Raw genomic sequence first — 18,514 nt, forward strand, 5'->3', positions numbered from 1 at the left:
TGTGGCAAACACAAGTCTGTTCCCTATGTCCCTGAGTCTGTTACTGTTGTGTAGATAGGATCATCTGTGCCATATTTAGGATTCCACATATAAGTGATATCATATGGTATTTGTCTTTCTCTTTCTGACTTACTTCACTTAGCATGAGAATCTCTAGTTCCATCCATCTTGCTGCAAATGACATTAATTTGTACTTTTTTATGGCTGAGTAGTATTCCATTGTCTGCATGTTCCACAACTTCTTAATGCATTCATCTGTCAATGGAGATGTAGGTTGTTTCCATGTCTTGGCTATTGTGAATAGTGCTGCAATGAACATAGGGGTGCATGTATCTTTTTGAATGAATGTTTTGTCCAGATATATGCCCAGGAATGGGATTGCTGGATCATAGGGTAGTTCTATATTTAGTTTTCTGAGCTATCTCCATGCTGTTTTCCATAGTGGTTGTACCAATTTACATTCCCACCAACAGTGAAGGAGAGTACCCTTTTCCCCACAGCCTCTCCAGCTTTTATTATTTGTTGACTTGTTAATGATGATCTATTTTATATACTTTGCATCTGTTCTCATAATTTCCTTTAATTCTTTAGACACAATCTTTTCTTTAATTCTTTGAACTTATTTATAAAAGCTTATTTAAATTCTTTGCCTAATAAGTCTCATATCTGGACTCCCCTGAGGTCAGTTTCTATTAGCTGATGTTTTTTCCTGTATATACGGGACATATAATTTCTTCACATGTCTCTCTCACTTTTTTCATTTAAAACTGGATGTTTTAAATAATATATGTGGAAAATATGAACATTGAATTTCTCCTACTTCTCCAAGTTTTGTTGTGATTATTGTTTTTGTTGCTGATGCTGATGTTGTTTATTTATTTAATGGCATTATTTTTACTAATTCTAAGAAGCCTCTATCACCTGGTATGTGTAGCTACTGAAGTCTCTGCTTGGTTAGCTTAGTGGTCAGATCATGACTGAACAGGAGGGAGCACTTAACTACATATTTGGAGAGACAGCTATAGATGTAGATGTAGATATAGCTATATTAAATCTCAAAAGTGTTCCTCAACTTGTTCCATTAAGTTCTGCAATTTAATACTTCAGCTCAACTGTCAGAAAAAGCACATTTCATCCTATGAAAGTTAAATAAATTATTTGCTCCTAATCATAATTTTGGCAGAAATTAGTATCAAGAAAATTCTTTGTGCCCTCACACACCAAACAGTTTCATTAGTAAATCATTCTGAAAACTTGATGACTGTGCATCCTAGGATATCAATTTTTCATGGCGGAAGAAGTGATGTTTCTATTTAAAAGATGAAAACACTCTGCCTTACAGAAATGATGCTGAGAAAATGAGTAAGTTCAATTTATAACCTGCCCAAAAAAACCTCTTTTTGTCATTGAATAATATGTAGTCATTAGTAAATTGTTAACAAGAGCCATTATCATTTAAGATCGTTCAAACCAATATCAGAAAAAAATAGTTAAATATCTGATCCAAATGCATACATACCCACGTGCATATGCATGCGCATGCAGGTAATAAACACAAAGGGGTTCAGAAGTTTGAGTCAACAACCCTCTCAGCAATTTCTCACTTAAAAGAAGCAAGAAAATTTCAACAATCATGTCAGCTTTTAGGGACATCTACTAAACAGTTTGAAATACTCTAAAGGGCTAGGAGGAACTTCTAGATGCTTGATGTTTCACCACTTGCACCACAGTCTCCTGGGAACTGCTTACCATGAAATGATATTTATTTATCAGTACCATGCTAGAAGCACAGAGCTGATCGAGAGAGAAAGTTTTTCACCAAAAAACTAAAGGGAATACTCATTTTCAAGCCAGAGTGAGTCAATCAGAAAAAGAATGAGAACTCTCATGACATTACTCTGATATTGACAGATAAGAGTTCAGAACTTGCAGACGGGCTCAAAAAATGAATAAAAGTGAATGTAAAGGAATAAGAAGATAAAGCAAAACTTCTAACTGAGCTGGTGCTACTGTACTGTTTGCACAATGATGAGAGTAACCTGTCTATAGAACAAAATAAACATCTGCTCTAAAAATAACATGAGATGATCATTCACTACTGGAGAAAGTGGGTCCCAAAAGCCAATTAGTGGGCTCCTGAGGGAAGGGAAGATTTGGGAGACAATTAAGACTCCCCTCTCATAGATTCTCACTTTTGGAATTGATAGGAGACTGTCCATCAGGAGGTTTCAGAGCAACATAGATAAATCTCTGCTGTGCAGCAAATGTGATGATTTCTCTCTAAAACATTATTTTTGTCCAATAAGGTTATCCCCTTCTCTGGGCTGATGGTTGCCAAGTATGCTATGCTCCCAATCTTGCCTGCCTTTTGCTACAGCAAAAACAGAAGATTACAAGTCAGACCCATGATTTCTACAAGGAGATGAGTTCAGAAGATGTACAAGTATAGGATAGCACTTAATTGTGTTTTGTACCTCCACCTTCTTTTGTGTGACTATAAAAATAATGGTATCTCAAGTTGCATGAATTAATGTAGGGAGATCCATCTTTAAAACTAAGAGGTATTTGCCTTTCTCTTTCGGACTAACTTCACTCAGTATGAGAGGCTCTAGTTCCATCCATGTTGCTGCAAATGGCATTATTTTGTTCTTTTTTATGGCTGAGTAGTATTCCATTGTGTATGCAGACTATTGCCTTTGGAATGGATTAGCAATGAGATCCTGCCATATAGCACTGGGAACTATGTCTAACCACTTATGATGGAGCATGGTAATGTGAGAAGAAATGCATACTTGTATGTATAACTGGGTCACAATGCTGTATAGTAGGGAAAAAATAATGTATTGGGGAAATAATAAATAAATAAAAATGTTTTAAAATTAAAAAAAAAAACTAAGAGGGCTGAGAATCAGGGATGTGAAACAGATAATAATGAGGTAAGAGCTTTAATGTATATAAATTCTGCCCTTATTAACCAGGGGTTGTACCCAGTGAGAACCAGGTCTTTGGAGAAACAAATATATTAGCAAAGTGACATCTGGAAATGAACAACAAAGCAGCTAAGAGAAGCAGGGTAGAAAAAAAAGAAACAGGTTTGTTTTTTGTTTTGTTTTGTTTTAACCTGTGTTTGGCTCCACCAAGAGCCGATGATCATCTGCTGCCTCTGCAAGGAGGGAGAGCAGTGCAATGACGGAGCACTCCAGATTGGTGAGTTCACTCCCACATGGTTTACAAAGCCATTGGAATCCTCATGCACAATAGCACCAGATATTCCTTGCTATTTTCACTCTTTCCTCTTGGTTACTTTGGCTTCTGGGTAACTATCAACTCCTGCTACAAGGAATCACGCACAGATTTGCTGTGCCATATATGATCTCTTCACAGATTAAAGAGGAGCCTTGCAGTGAAGTATGATATGAAAAATTCTGAATTTCTCTCATCCTTTGTGTCACTATTTGCAATCATCAAGATTATCCTTAAAGCTACGATATTATGCTATCTGGAAAGTAATACATTTTATAACTGCTACATTAGTAAATATTCGTTGCTAGAATACTGTTTTTGAATACTTCTGGGTCTGTATTCTGCACTCATATTTTCCTGAATAAGTGTCACTCAGGCCTATCACTTTGGGTCATTTTGGCACAAATGATAACTGTCCCTCACTAACAGAGGAGATTCAAAAACAATTTAATACATTAAGACCAAAAGACTGACAACAGAATCCTAAGTGATTTTAATGGCTTTGTTTTTGTTTCTCTAGCATTGGAAGTCACTTAAAGTTCAGAACTAAGTCTTACTCAGAGAAGGAAGATTTCACAAAGATTCTTAATACACTTACCAAAACAACTTTAACCTCCCACATCTTTAATAGGATGGGGAATGTGACAAAAGAGGAGAAATAAGAGGAATCCTTGTCCAGAAGGGCAGTTATGGCTCCCACCACTGTCCTCTGTTCCCAGAGGTCTCTGCTTATAAGTATCCAACATTTATGATCCTCTGCATCTATCCATAACTAGAAGAATAGCAGCCTTTCTAGAAATCTTCACACATCAGGCAAAGATCTGAAACGTCTGTAATGTATCAGATCCATTGCTCACTTTCTCTACATTTTTCTAGTTTCAACCTAGATCAAGATTGTACAGAAGTATTAAACTAAGGTAAAAGGACCATTATGTAAATATCTAGACTTTCAAAGTTTTCTTAAGTTAACAAACCATGATGAACACTGAAGAAAGGATGGCACATTTGACATTTCTTGTCTGGGTTATCAGAACACCTTAAAAGGCTGACACTTATAATTCCAACACTAATTCAGAATAAAAGTGAAATGCACAAGACTTCACTGTGTTTTTACCTTTCTCCTCCTCCTATGATGCTTAGCATTTGTGTCTCTAATTACAAAGATCCACAGAACTGAAATTCTGTGTCCAATATTAAGGCTCTATATATCCTATCCTATAGCTCCAAATACAAAATGTTCATACCTATTTACAAATAATTTGTAAGTACTGTCAATAACCTTCTCCAAGCTGTTTGTTGCATAAGATTCTATTTTTTCCTGGATCTGAGAAAATACTTAAAGAAGAATAAGAAAGTATAAAGTTCAAAGTCTGAATATATCAAGCACTCTCAAAGTTTTACAGTCTTAAGCAGTATAGTTACATTATTTATTTAATAGAGTAATAGAGTCTGAGGCACTGAGGGATCTCTAAAAGGAAATATTTCTAAATATTAGAGAATAAAGTCAAATTTGTCACTGTCATTTCTTCCTCTCCACCCCTTAGGAAGCCATGAATGTGTCAGGAGTCAACAAAGTGACTGAATTCATACTCCTGAGTTTTCCCTGCTCTAGAGAGGTTCAGGTCCTCCTCTTTGTGCTGTTCTTTGTGTCCTACATCCTGACACTGATGGGGAACGGGGCCATTGTCTGTGCAGTGAAGCTGGATCACAGACTCCACACCCCCATGTACACGCTGTTGGCCAACTTCTCATTCCTAGAGCTCTGTTACGTCAACACCACCGTTCCCAATATGTTAAGGAACTTTCTCTCTGAGACCAAAACCATCTCTTTCACTGCCTGCTTCCTGCAGTTTTACTTCTTCTTCTCTATGGGCACAACTGAGACCTTCTTACTGCCCCTCATGGCTTTTGATCGATACCTGGCCATCTGCCGACCTCTCCACTATCCTACCATCATGAGCAGCCATCTCTGCATGAACTTGGTGGTCCTCTGCTGGGTAACAGCCTTCCTCTGCTATCCAGTCCCTATATATCTTATCACACAACTTCCCTTTTGTGGCCCCAATACCATTGACCACTTTGTCTGTGACTCTGGTCCTTTACTGGCCCTCTCTTGCATCCCTGCTCCTGGAATTGAGCTCTCCTGTTCCATATTGAGCTCTCTTATTATCTTCATCACTTTCTTCTTCATCCTTGGGTCCTACACCCTGGTTCTCAGAGCCGTGTTGCATGTCCCTTCAGCAGCTGGCAGACGTAAGGCCTTCTTCACCTGTGGTTCCCACCTGGCTGTAGTGTCTCTGTTCTATGGAACTATCATGGTGATGTACATCAGCCCAACCTCTGGACATCCAGCTGGGACACAGAAGATTGTCACCTTGTTGTACTCATCAGTGACCCCACTTGTAAACCCTCTGATCTACAGTCTCCGGAACAAGGACATGAAGGCTGCCTTGAGAAAAATCCAGATGTGCACAAAAATTAGCCAAAGCAAATGAGAGCTCATGAGTAGACTAAGATCATAACACTTATTTTTCCTCATTTCTATTCCGACTTAAAAAGGAGGACTTTGTGGAGTCCCATTTTGACTCAGCAGGTTACAATTAGTATCCATGAGGATGCGGGTTCCAACCCTGGCCTTGTTCAGTGGGTTGAGGATCTGGCATTGCTGCAAGCTGCTCAGACCCTGCATTGCTGTGGCTATGACATAGGCCAGAAGCTGCAGTTCCCTAGTCTGGGAACTTCAATATGCCACAAGTACAGCAAAAAAAAAAAAAAAAAAAAAAAAAAAAGGAAGGACTTTACTTTCTGTCACCTAGAGACATAGACTGAAATCCATCCACCTCTGCCTAGTCAAGTACAGACAATGGCACAACCAAATAAATCAGACCTTACCTTCAAAATAGGACTTGATAGACAGTCATTTGAATTAAATGACCTGGATCTGAACTTTAAACTCTTCTCCTATTCTGACCTCCAATAACTACTTGCCTTTTATCTGTGATCACTTTTCTCTGTTTTGTGCATCCACTCTTACACTTGGCTTCTCTGGCCTAATGATCTCTGTTCTACTCCCAGTAGAAGAGAAGGACATTCATACCTTTGAAGCTCAAATTAAAAGCAATTAGTGCCAATGAAGTCCTAATTGAGCCACATTTTTATTTAACCAACATCCAAAAGACTAATAATGCCACAAAGCACTACTTCATGATTATTTGGCACGTTCTTTATTTTTTTAAATTTAATTTTGTTGAAGTATAGTTGATTTACAATGTTGTGTTAATTTCTGCTCTACAGCCACACATATACACATATCCATTCCCATATAGGTTGTCACAGAACACTGAGGAATTTCCCTGTGCTATACAGCAGATCCCCATTGATCACCCATTCCACATACAGAAGTGCCTTTGCCATTCTCAAACCCCCAATCCATCCTCTTGGGGAATCTCTTTAAAAGAACAGATTCCTAAGTCTTTCTCCAAATTGTCTAATTCAGAACCTTGAAATTGACCCCATAAATTCCTATTTTAGTGTTACCCAGATGATTCTGGTGCACCTAGAGCAGCACCTGTCCACAGACTGATCTTACAGAGCCACTGTTTTTAAATAAAAATGTGATGTAGACAGAGAAATAAAAAATCTTATATTAGCTGGGAAAAGTGAAAGGAGTTATAGTGAGTAGTATAGGTGACTCAAATATTCATGACAGTACCAGCAGAAGTTTCTTCTGCTTCTAGTTTCTAACCCTCCATTTATAAAATAAGAAATAGATTACATTCTTCTTACCTTTTCCTACCTGTGCAAGATAATGAGGATACTTGTAAACAGATTTACATTTTAAAAGAAAATTAACATATAGTGGCAATATATTTTTGGGTTAGTTTCAAGTGAAAGAAGGTTTGGATGGAGCACACAGCCCAAAAGAGGTAAAAGCAGACAGAGAGCAAAAGCCAATGATTCTAAGATACTGAGATGAAAATGGATGCAAAGGAATTTTATGGCAGGTCCAGGTTATTTGGCTCAACTATTTGATCATAAATAAGTTGGCCAGTTGGCATCTGGGGTTGGTACATTTCATTCATTCATTCAATAAACATTTATTTACCTCTTTGATGTTCATTGGGTTTTTATCAATGTAGAACATCAGGTCCTTGCTTTCGTGAAACTTACATTCTAGTGCAGGAGACAGATAATAAGAACTTCAACACATAAATTTACAATTCTAGTAGCTATAAAAAGAACAAAGGGTAAAAAAAGAAAATAAGTAACTATATGCAGTGGTGGATGCTTATTATAACTAGACTTACTGTGGTCATTATGCCATGATATTTACATATATTGAATCATGTTTTACACCTGAAAACAATCTTATATGTCAGTTATATCTCAATAAAACAAAAATAATAAAGGAGAGTATGAATATAGTTCATTGTTGGGGTAGGACAGGGTATAGATTAGATCCAAATGGTTAGAGAATGCCTTGTTATGGAAGTGATATTTCAAAGTAAGATAATACACCATGCAAGGATCTAGGGCAATCAACTCCCATATGAATGAGTACAAGTAAAACCTTGGGGTTTTCGAAGAATAAGAAAGGTTGATTTGTCTCGCATAAGGAAAATGATACATGAGGCTGAAGAGGTAGGCAGCATCAGATCATCTAGGCCACAATAAAAAGTGTTTTATCTGAACTCCTAGGGAAGCCTGCTAAATACTATATAGTAGGAAGAAGGCTTAATAAAAATCTCTCCTTAATAAAATCAATACCTTCACCAGGTCTTCCTGTCTTGGAACTACTTATTTACTTATATGTTTGTTTATGTGTGCCTTTATTATATTATGTTACATCTCATTCTATTAAGGATCTGATATACTAAAGAGCACCAAAAGAAAGAATAAGAGAAATGTGAATGTTTTGTCCCTTTTTTGGCCACACCCACAGCATATGAAAGTTGCCAGGCCAGGGATTGAATCCAAGCCACAGCTGTGACCTATACCACAGGGGCAGCAACACCAGACCCTTAACCCACCAGGCCAGGAACCAAACCTGCACTGCCTCAGAGACAATGCCAGATCCTTAACCACTGTGGCACAGTGAGAACTCCTAGAAATGTGAATTTTAAAAGGACAAATAGAATGATGATTTACACATTATAGGATATTCTGCTGGCATTAAGTCAAGTCTCTAAATGTGTTATGAACTTCCCTTAAAATGAAGTGGGGAATGGGAAAACATTATCTATTATACAATTTTCATTAACTGTAAAAGGAAAACAAGTTGGTTCATGGGGAAAGCTAAATTACTGGTACCTAGTTCTCTCAACCTCTTTCATGGTGATTCATATGAGAGAGACTAAGAGATACACTGAACAGTGGCTCCCCAAAATGTCTGACATATATATAGTTCAATACAGCTGATTCTTATGGCATTTCTTAATAAAATCAAAAGTATTATAAGGAAGTATAAATCAGTGTTAGCAATTATTCCCAGATCTAAGTTCTGTGGTACAAATATCAACTTTCTGATGCTCTGCCTTAATCCAAGTCTAACCCTTTATCTCACACCAGTCAGAACAGCCATCATCAAAAAGTCTACAAATAATAAATGCTGGAGAGGGTGTGAAGAAAAGGGAATCTTTCTACACTGTGGGGATGTAAACTGGTATGGCCACAACAGAGAACAATATGGAGGTTCCTTAAAAAGAACTAAAAAACAGAGTTACCATATGCTACAACAATCCCACTCCTGGGCATATATCCAGAGAAAACTCTAATTCAAAAAAATGTACACACCCAGAAGTTCAGAGAAGCACAATCTGTGATAGTCAAGACATGGAAGCAACCTAAATGTCCACTGACAGATGAATGGATAAAAAAGATGATAGATAGATAGATAGATAGAGATAGGTAGATATTATTATATGAGATCTTATTATATTAGTCAGCCATAAGAAAACAATGAGGTAACGCCAATTACAGCAACATAGGTGGATACAGACATCATCATACTTAAGGAAAGTCCCAAGAGAAGTGAATAATGAACATAGAGACATCTCTTGACACCAGAAGTAAATGAATCCTTAAGGATCAGGGAAAACAGGGCTTACTTCCTGGCAGGCTAAGCTTATAACCCCTCCAACCTTCAGCAAAAACATGCAAGGACCCTTATCATAATCACTTCCACTTTTTTTCTCCTCTCTAGTTATTGTCAAGAAGACTATCTCTTCTCTCTAAGAAAATAAAAAAGAAACTTTCGAGAAGCTTCAGTGTAGAATTACCCCTGCTGTTCCAGGTAATAAGGTTATATTGTTTAGAAGAGAGGAAAAAAAAAAAAAAACCATAATCTACCAGCTTTTAACCAAAGCTCTCTTTGCTACAACCATACACATGCAACCAATATTTCTTAAGTTCTTACTGGTCAGGGAATGGTCAAGTTACTTCCACATGAATTTATTTCAGTCAGTAATCTTTATAACAGCCCTTTAAAGAATACCCATTTTATAGCTAAGGAAACTGAGTATTTATTTTCTATGACTAGTAAAACAAAGCTCTTTAGTTCTAAATCCAATGCTTTTTCTATTATATACAGTAGCCTACCACACGTCCTAGTCTGGAAAATTACCCTTCTTCTTAAATATTTTCCTGAAATAGATTATCCAATGTTACACATGGGGCAGAGCCCTCACTGAAACTACACAAATTAACTAAAGGAGGGAACTGACTTGTCGTGAGACATCTCTGGCTTGGATATATAGAGAGGGCCAGCAAATAGGTACCAAGGCTTCTACTGTACTGAGCTTTAAGAGGAAATTAAAAAATCAGGGAATGTCTCCCTTGCACTCTGGGTAGCATGACCTGGCTTGCTCAGAAATAGTCTATCTCAACTTTTCCAGGGTTAACTTATTTAACAAGTAATCCAAAGGGAAAAAAAAAGGTGATTATTGTTAATTAACTCAGTGCAAGGAGCCTGGGTACATAAACACAGACCTCATTGTACCCATCTTCATAGTGCCCTCTGTAGTTGATGCAAGGTGAATTTACCAGCCTTTTATGTTTGGTTGGTTGGTTGGTTGGTTTTTTGAGAGCTTCAGCTTAGACATAAGGTGGTAACATCATAATTTCTTCTGTACAGAGGAGCTCAATAGTAAAAGGTAAGTAACAATACAGTCTGGTTAAATATATTAGATTGAGCATAAAATAGTGATGATAATTCCTGTTCTCTAGGATATCTTCCTGTTTTCTAAAATAGCTTTGTAAGACTTCTTGGCACAGAATTGCTGAGAGGGAAAGGTTTTACTTAAAAGTCTAACATGATCAATTTTTCCATTTTAAGAAGCACTGCGTTGCTGCTTGGAAAATGGAGGACAAAAGGGCAAAACTAGAAACAAGGAGCTGTGTTAGAATGCTGCTGCAGAAGTCCAAAACAGAAAGGATGATAGTTTGAACTTAAGAGATGACAGTAAAGACAGAGGAGTGAATGATACGAGCCATATTTGAGAAACAGAAGCATCCTGCTGATGAATTAGACGTGAGGGGTAAAAGATGTAACATTGAAATAAACCAGACCAGAAAGAGTATGTTCTTGAACATTAACTAAGCCATTTAAAGTGCTGAAAATATTTTGAGAAGATAGACAAAGTTTATCACACACACAAAAATACCTTTTTAAAAGGATCCTGCAAAACACTTTGATTTATTTTTATTATTATTATTATTATTTTTTATTTTCTTGGGCCACACCCATGGCATATGGAGGTTCCCAGGCTAGGGGTCTAATCGGAGCTGTAGCCACCAGCCTATGCCACAGCCACAGCAATGCCAGATCTGAGCTGCGTCTGCAACCTACACCACAGCTCACAGCTATGCCGGATCCTTAACACACTGAGCAAGGCCAGGGATCGAACCCACAACCTCATGGTAGTCGGATTCGTTAACCACTGAGCCATGAAGGGAACTCCAAAACACTTTGATTTAAACTGTCCTAACCACAAAAGGTAATAAATTATTTTCACCTATGGAAAAACTGAATGACTTTTCTCTTAGTTGGTATTAAACTGTAGACCTAAAAATGACTTTTTTACCTTTACGAAATTTAGAGTTCTTAAATGACTTTTGCATGTTATAGCCAATTTTCTTTTGACTGACTCCTTCTATTCATTAGAAGTTATTGTATCATTATGGCTCCAATATTAACTAAAATCCCCATTCAAAGAAAAGGGCATTAGGAAAAATACTTCAGAAAAACAGAGAATTGCTTCAGAAAATGCCATATTCTGTACATGTACATGATGAAATACTACTCAGTCATAAAAGAAAAATGAAATGATGCCTTTTTCAGCAATACTGACGAACCTAGAGATTATCATACTAAGAGAAGTAAGTCAGAAAGAGAAAGACAAATATATCAGTTATATATGGACTCTAAAACATGATACAAATGAACTTATTTACAAAACAGAAGCAGGCTCACAGACATAGAAAACAAATTTATGGATACCATAGGGAAAAGGCGGTGGGAGGAGGGATAAATTAGGATTTGGGACTAGGAGATACAAACTGCTATATATAAAGTAGATAAACAACAAGGTCTTACTGTGTAGTACAGGGAACTATATCCAATATCCTGTAATTAAACCATAATGGAAAAGAGTTTTTTTAAAAAAATAAAATACCGCTTTCTTTCTGATGACATGTGGAATCTGAAAAAAGGACAGACTGAACTTCTTTGCAGAACAGATGCTGACTCACAGACATTAAAAAACTTAGGGTCTCTGGAGGAGACAGTTTGGGGGGTGGGGGGATGTGCTTGGATTGTGGGATGGAAATCCTGTGAAATTGGACTGTGATGATCATTATACAACTATAGATGTGATAAATTCATTTGAGTAATAAAAAAATTTTTTAAAATACCACTTTCTGAACATTTTCATCCTCAATAAAAATGGTATCAAGTAATGCAAATACATATTAGATATTTTATGTCTGGTTTAAGTTCACCTTCAAGAGATGAATATGTGGTACCTGAAACTTAATCTCAGTCCCTAGCCACATGTCCTTAAAATCTGAGAGGAAAGGGCATTTAGAAAGGGTAAGTTTATGGTACAAGAACCAAATCCTCCCACATATGAGGTACTGAAAGACCTGAGGTAACTGTAGACATAAACTACAAGGATCTTGGGAAATTTTATCAGCCACATGAGTCCCCCATGTCACTGAAACCATATAAAATCTGTAACTAGATGTGGCTCAAAGATGGACAGTTCTGCACATATTTAATAATTTTCAAAACATTAACAGTTTATTAATCTCCTGTCACAGTTTTTCTTCCTCTCCAAAAAAAAAAAAAAAAACAAAAATATGCTGTAATCAATTACCCGCTTCCCTAACACCTTCTGCCATTTTTGCAGGGAGGGTTTTTTGAGAGTTTTTATTTGTTTGTTTATTTTTGCTTTTTAGGGCTGAACCTGTGGCATATGGAAGTTCCCAGGCTGTGGGTCAAATTGGAGCTGCAGATGCCAGCCTATGCCACAGCCACAGTAACACGGGATCCGAGCCACATCTGCAACCTACACCACAGCTCATGGCAACACTGGATCCCTAACCCACAAGTGAGACCAGGGATCGAACCTGCATCCTCATGGATACGATTCAGATTTTTAATCCACTCAGCCACAACAGGAACTCCCTTTTTATTTTATTTTTATTAGAGTATAGTTGATTTACAGTGTCATGAGGTCTTACTGCTTTTGAATATTTCAGAGAGACTATTGTGAAGAGTCTATGCCAACTCTCAAAAATAATGGAAAATAGACACATTTCATGTTCCTTATGCATCTCCTATTTACCAAGGCTATAAGACAATCAAGGCCTGAACTGCAGGATTATTTAACAATGTTTTTTTAACCCAGAAAAATATAAACTCATTATATAAACATATAATCATCCAAAGTCATTCTGCCAAGATTGGAAGAGGAAGCAAAGAAATTTAAAGTTTTCTCTTCTTTTCAAGTTTCCTGCTACATGTATCTTAACATTAAATCAATAATATCAGGTTCCACAGTTTAACATAGCTAGAAAAAGAACTAATGGATTTTGCATAGTCATATTCACGACCCAGATAATCAAAGGCCTGTTTGAGCAAGACTAGATTATTGCTAATCCTTTCTCTTAACTGGAGGAACTCTACCCTAAGTGACTGGGAAATGTATTAACAGAAGTAAGCTGCAGTTATTTCCTACAATTAATATGAATGTTTTCCTCTTGAAATTGGTAGAATGCATTACCAAATAAAATCAACAAGTTAGTTCAGTACCTCAAAAGAGAAAATGTGATTCCAGTAGTCCCAAGGGTCCCTCGTTCCATGGCCACAGAGTCTAAGTCGGCTTTGTCCACAAGTAGCTATGTTGGTGTGATCTCTTTCTGGAAGTTAAAAAAATGCATTTATTCATTCATTTTATAACATTTGTTTTTTAATTTTATTTTATTGTTATTACACTATAGTTTACAGTGTTGTGTCAATTTCTGCTGTGATAGTATTATATCACTAAATTGAAAATATTGATGGTGGCTTACCCAGCTAAATATCTTTTCTTTAATTATAGTTGATTTACAACGTTGTGCTAATTCCTGCTGTACAGCAAAGTGACTCAGTCATATACACACACACACACACACACACACACACACACACATACTCCCTTTCTCATATTATCCCCCATCATGTTCTAGCCCAAGAGACTGGACTCAGTAGGACCTCATTGCCCATCCATTCTAAAAGTAATAGCTTGTGTCTACTAACCCCAAACTCCCACTCCCTCAACCCTCCACCTTGGCAACAAGGAATTTGTTCTCCATGTCTGTGAGTCTGTTTTATTTTTTGTACACAGGTACATTTGTTTCATATTTTAGATTCCACATATAAGTGATATCATATGGTATTTGTCTTTCTTAACTTCACTTAGTGTGAGAATTTCTAGCTGCATCCATGTTGCTGCAAATGACATTGTTTCGTTCTCCTATGGCTGAGTACAATTCCATTGTGTATATATACCACATCTTCTTAATCCATTTACCTGTCATTGGATATTTAGGTTGTTTTCATGTCTTGGCTATTGTGAATAGTGCTGTAATGAACATAGGAGTGCATGTATCTTTTTGAATGAAAGCTTTGTCTGGATATATGCCCAGAAGTGGGATTGCTGTATCATATGATAGTTCTATATTTAGTTACCTGAGGAACCTCCATACTGTTTTCCATAGTGGTTGTACCAATTTACATTCCCACCAATAGCATTTCTCTATACCATCTCTAGCATTTATGCAAACCAAAACTACAATGAAGTACCAGAATGGCCATCATTAATGTATACCATTTTCTAAATATTTATTAAAAGATGCCTAAGTGCAAAGCATTATACTAATTCCTAATCATGTCTAATAAAGTAACTTCTCAGGCAAACTGATTTTGAGCTGATGACAAAGGCTCTATTGAAATTTGCTGCTCAGGAAGATGTTCCTGTGTGACCCACTTTAAAGAATTCTCTCTTGAGAGAAGCATATGAAAAAAGAAGGGGTGCAGTATCGATATGTCTTCTTAAATCATAAGGCAGATCACAAGACTCAAATCTTATAAAAGATAAAAGTGGCTGTAAATTACATCATGCATTAAAATGTTCTCCTAAATCAAGTTTGGAGACAGTTTTCTTTATCATCTTCAGAATTCTCTTCCTTGAAAGCAAAACAGTTCTGACATAAGCATCTACTCTGAAAGAAAGAAAAAAAGAAAGAAAAAAAAAAACCCACTGTCAGGAAGACAACTACTAAGTCTGATATTACAAAAGGAAAAGAAAAAAGAGAGAATCCATTAAAATTCAGTCTATATTTAATTCCCCAGGCTCTGGTAAATATAGACCTTAACATTGCAAAAAGATGTTGACAATCAGAGGTCTCATATACTGTCAGTGAGAGTGATAAACAGTGCAATAATGATGGAACAGTGTTTAGCTTAATCTGTGAAAACTGAAGATACATACGCCCTATGATCCAGCCTATAGAAATGCAAGCATGGGTCAACCAGAAAAAAGGAACTATATATTCATAGAAGCACTACTCCTAATAGCTGTAAAGTATAAATAGCCAAAATACCCAACTGTAGTATAGTGGTTTAATAAGTGGTGGTTTATTCATAGACTGTAGTGGTATAGAGTGGTAAAAATGGACAAACTATAGATACATGCCACAAAATAAATTTCAAAAAACTTACTGTTGAACAAAAGAAGCCATACAAAAGTACTACATATACCATAATTTCATTTATGGAAAGTATAAAAACAATCAAAACTAAAAAAAATTGTGTTTCAGAATGCATATTTAGTTTTTTTGTTTTGGGTTTTTGTTTGTTTGTTTTTTGCTTTATAGGTTCGCACTTGCAGCATTTGGAAATTCCCAGGCCAGGGGTCTAATGGAAGCTGTAGCCACCAGCCTATGCCACAGCTGCAGCAATGTCAGATTCGAGCCATATCTGCAACCTACATCACAGGTCACGGCAACACCAGATCCTTAACCCACTGAGCGAGGCCAAGGATCGAACACCAATCCTCATGGATCCTGGTCAGGTTCATCACCACTGAGACACGACAGGAAACCTCCATACTTAGTTATTAAAATAAAGAAAAGAAGGAAGGTGATTACCATCAGGAAAGGAGAATGTTTCAACTGGAGGGACAGAGAGAGGCAGAGGTAGTGATTGTGATAGAGCATGAGAGGAGATTTGAGGGTGCAAATGATAATCTATTTCTTGACCTCAGTTATAGTTACTGAAGAGTTTTATAAATAATTATTTAAATGTCAAGCATGTTTCTATATATTGCAAAATAAGGAAATGTCTCTGTCTACTGATATTCATTGACTTCTCGTGTTTTTACAACCCAACCACTAAGCCAGTTCAATATTTCAGGATTAGATAAATAGTAACTATTGACATATAAATGTTTATTGCATTCCCCAGGATGGTTCCAATGCATATCTGAGTCCCCATCTGTCTTTGCAATTATTCAATAATTTGATGGTGCTTTCACAGCTCCCAGACGCATGAACATCTCCAACACCCCCAGAAACTCCAGCACCATCACCGGCTTCATCCTCCTGGGCTTCCCTTGCTCCAGGCACGGACAGATCCTCCTCTTTCTGCTCTTCGCTGGGGTCTACCTCCTGACCCTCATGGGCAATGGTTCTATCATCTGTGCTGTGCGCTGGGATCAGAGACTCCACACCCCCATGTACATCCTGCTCGCCAACTTCTCCTTCCTCGAGATCTCCTATGTCACCTCCACTGTCCCAAACATGCTGGCCAACCTCCTCTCTGACAACAAGGTCATCTCCTTCTCTGGATGCTTTCTCCAGTTCTACTTTTTCTTCTCCTTGGGTTCTACAGAATGCTTTTTCTTGGCGATTATGGCATTTGATCGATACCTTGCCATCTGCCGGCCTCTACTTTACCCCACTCTCATGACTGCACGTCTCTGCACCAATCTTGTGGTCAGCTGCTGGGTACTTGGTTTCCTCTGGTTCTTGATTCCCATCATCATTGTCTCCCAAATGTCCTTCTGTGGATCCAGGATCATTGACCATTTCCTATGTGACCCAAGTCCTCTTCTTGCACTCACTTGCAAAAAAGCTCCTGTGATAGAGCTTCTCTTCTCTACATTAAGTCCTGTGCCTATCATCCTCTTTATCTTAATTATGGTGTCTTATGCTCTGGCCCTTAGAGCTGTGTTGAAAGTCCCTTCAGCAGCTGGACGAAGAAAGGCTTTCTCCACCTGTGGCTCTCATCTGGCTGTGGTTTCACTGTTCTATGGCTCTGTACTGGTCATGTATGGAAGCCCAAACCCTGAGCATGATGCTCCAACACAGAAAATTGTGACTCTGTTCTATTCTGTTGTGACCCCACTTCTTAATCCTGTGATATACAGTCTCAGGAACAAAGATATGAAGAAGGCCCTGCAGAAATTTCTCAGAATATAGGAATTCCTATCATGGCTCCGCAATAATGAAGCAGACCGTATCCATGAGGACAGGGGTTTGATCCCTGTCCTGCTAAGTGGGTTAAGGATCCAGTGTTGCCATGAGCTGTGCTGTAGGACGCAGATTTGGCTCAGATCCTGCATTGCTGTAGCTGTGGTCTAGGCTGGCAGCTATAGCTCTGATTAGACCCCTAGCCTGGGAACCTCCTTGTGACACAGGTGCAGCCTTAAGAACCCCCCAAAAAAATTTTCTTTCCTCAGACTATAAAAAGTATTTATTAAAAGGCTTTTGATTGGAATCTCTAATAACTAGTTATGTTGAGCATCTCTTCATGTGTTTTCGGCCATCTGTCTGTCTTCTTTAGAGAAATGTCTGTTTAGACCTTCTGACATTTTTTTTTTTTTTTTTTTGCTTTTTAGGGTCTTACCTGTGGCATATTGAGGTACCCAAGCTAGGGGTCAAATCAGAGCTATAGCTTCCGGCCTACCTCACAGCCACAGCAACACACGATCCATGCTGCATCTGCAACCTACACCACAGCTCACAGCAATGCCAGATCCTTAACCCACTGAGCAATGCCAGGGATCGAACCAGCAACCTCATGGTTACTAATCAGACTCTTTTCCTCTGCACCACAATGGGAACTCCTGACCATTTTTTAATTAGGCTGTGTAGGGGGTGTTTTTTTGTTTTTTTTGTTTTTGTTTTTTTTGTTGTTGTTTGTTTGTTTTTGGTATAAAGCTGTATGGGGAGTTCCCACTGTGGCACAGGTTAATGACCAAGTGTTGTTTCTGTTGGGGTGCTGGTTCAATCTTTCCTGGCACAGTGGGTTAAGAACCTGGTGTTGCCACAGCTGTGGTGTAGATCAGAGTTGTGGCTCAGACTCCATCCGTGGCCTACAAACTTTCATATGCCACTGGTGTAGCTGAAAGAAAAAAAAATCTGTTGAGATGTTTGTATATTTTGGTGAGTAATTTATTGTCTGTTGCTTCCTTTGCAGCAGGGGTTATCACCTCACACCACTCAGAATGGCAGTCTTCAAAACTGAATGGGTCACCATGCTGTACATCAGAAAACTGACACAACATTGTAAATAAACCATACTCTAATAAAAACAAAGTACAATTTTAAAGTCTATAAAAAAATAATGCTGGACAGAATATGGAAAAAGGAGAACCCTCCTACACTGTGGTGGGAGTACGAGCTGGTGAAACCACTATGATAAATGGTAAGAAGGTTCCCTAAAAAC

General features: G+C 37.8%; 2 protein-coding genes and 1 long non-coding RNA gene across 3 annotated transcripts in view; 2 read left to right on the forward strand and 1 right to left on the reverse strand.

Annotated features, from left to right (window-relative positions):
* LOC146401763 (uncharacterized) overlaps window positions 1-18,514 on the reverse strand; it is a 909,931-nt gene that overhangs the window by 279,202 nt on the left and 612,215 nt on the right. The window lies entirely within an intron of this gene.
* Window positions 4,794-5,738, forward strand: LOC100154576 (olfactory receptor 11H6-like). Its single transcript, XM_001924752.3, has one exon. It carries the CDS (start codon window positions 4,794-4,796, stop codon window positions 5,736-5,738), a length of 945 nt encoding a protein of 314 aa, XP_001924787.3.
* On the forward strand, window positions 16,315-17,265 carry LOC100153366 (olfactory receptor 11G2-like). The gene has a single exon (XM_001924785.2). It carries the CDS (start codon window positions 16,333-16,335, stop codon window positions 17,263-17,265), a length of 933 nt encoding a protein of 310 aa, XP_001924820.2. The 5' UTR covers window positions 16,315-16,332.

The sequence above is a fragment of the Sus scrofa genome, chromosome 7 (assembly GCF_054392235.1).
Source record: "Sus scrofa isolate SSC_HxYL_T2T_F1_AM1 chromosome 7, Sscrofa_HxYL_maternal_Yorkshire_Landrace_v2.0, whole genome shotgun sequence".
In the NCBI taxonomy this organism is placed as follows: Eukaryota; Metazoa; Chordata; class Mammalia; order Artiodactyla; family Suidae; genus Sus; species Sus scrofa.

Bases quoted from the DNA above. Each gene is read 5' to 3' on its own strand.
- LOC100153366 (XM_001924785.2), top strand. From the start codon at position 16,333: ATGAACATCTCCAACACCCCCAGAAACTCCAGCACCATCACCGGCTTC.
- LOC100154576 (XM_001924752.3), top strand. From the start codon at position 4,794: ATGAATGTGTCAGGAGTCAACAAAGTGACTGAATTCATACTCCTGAGT.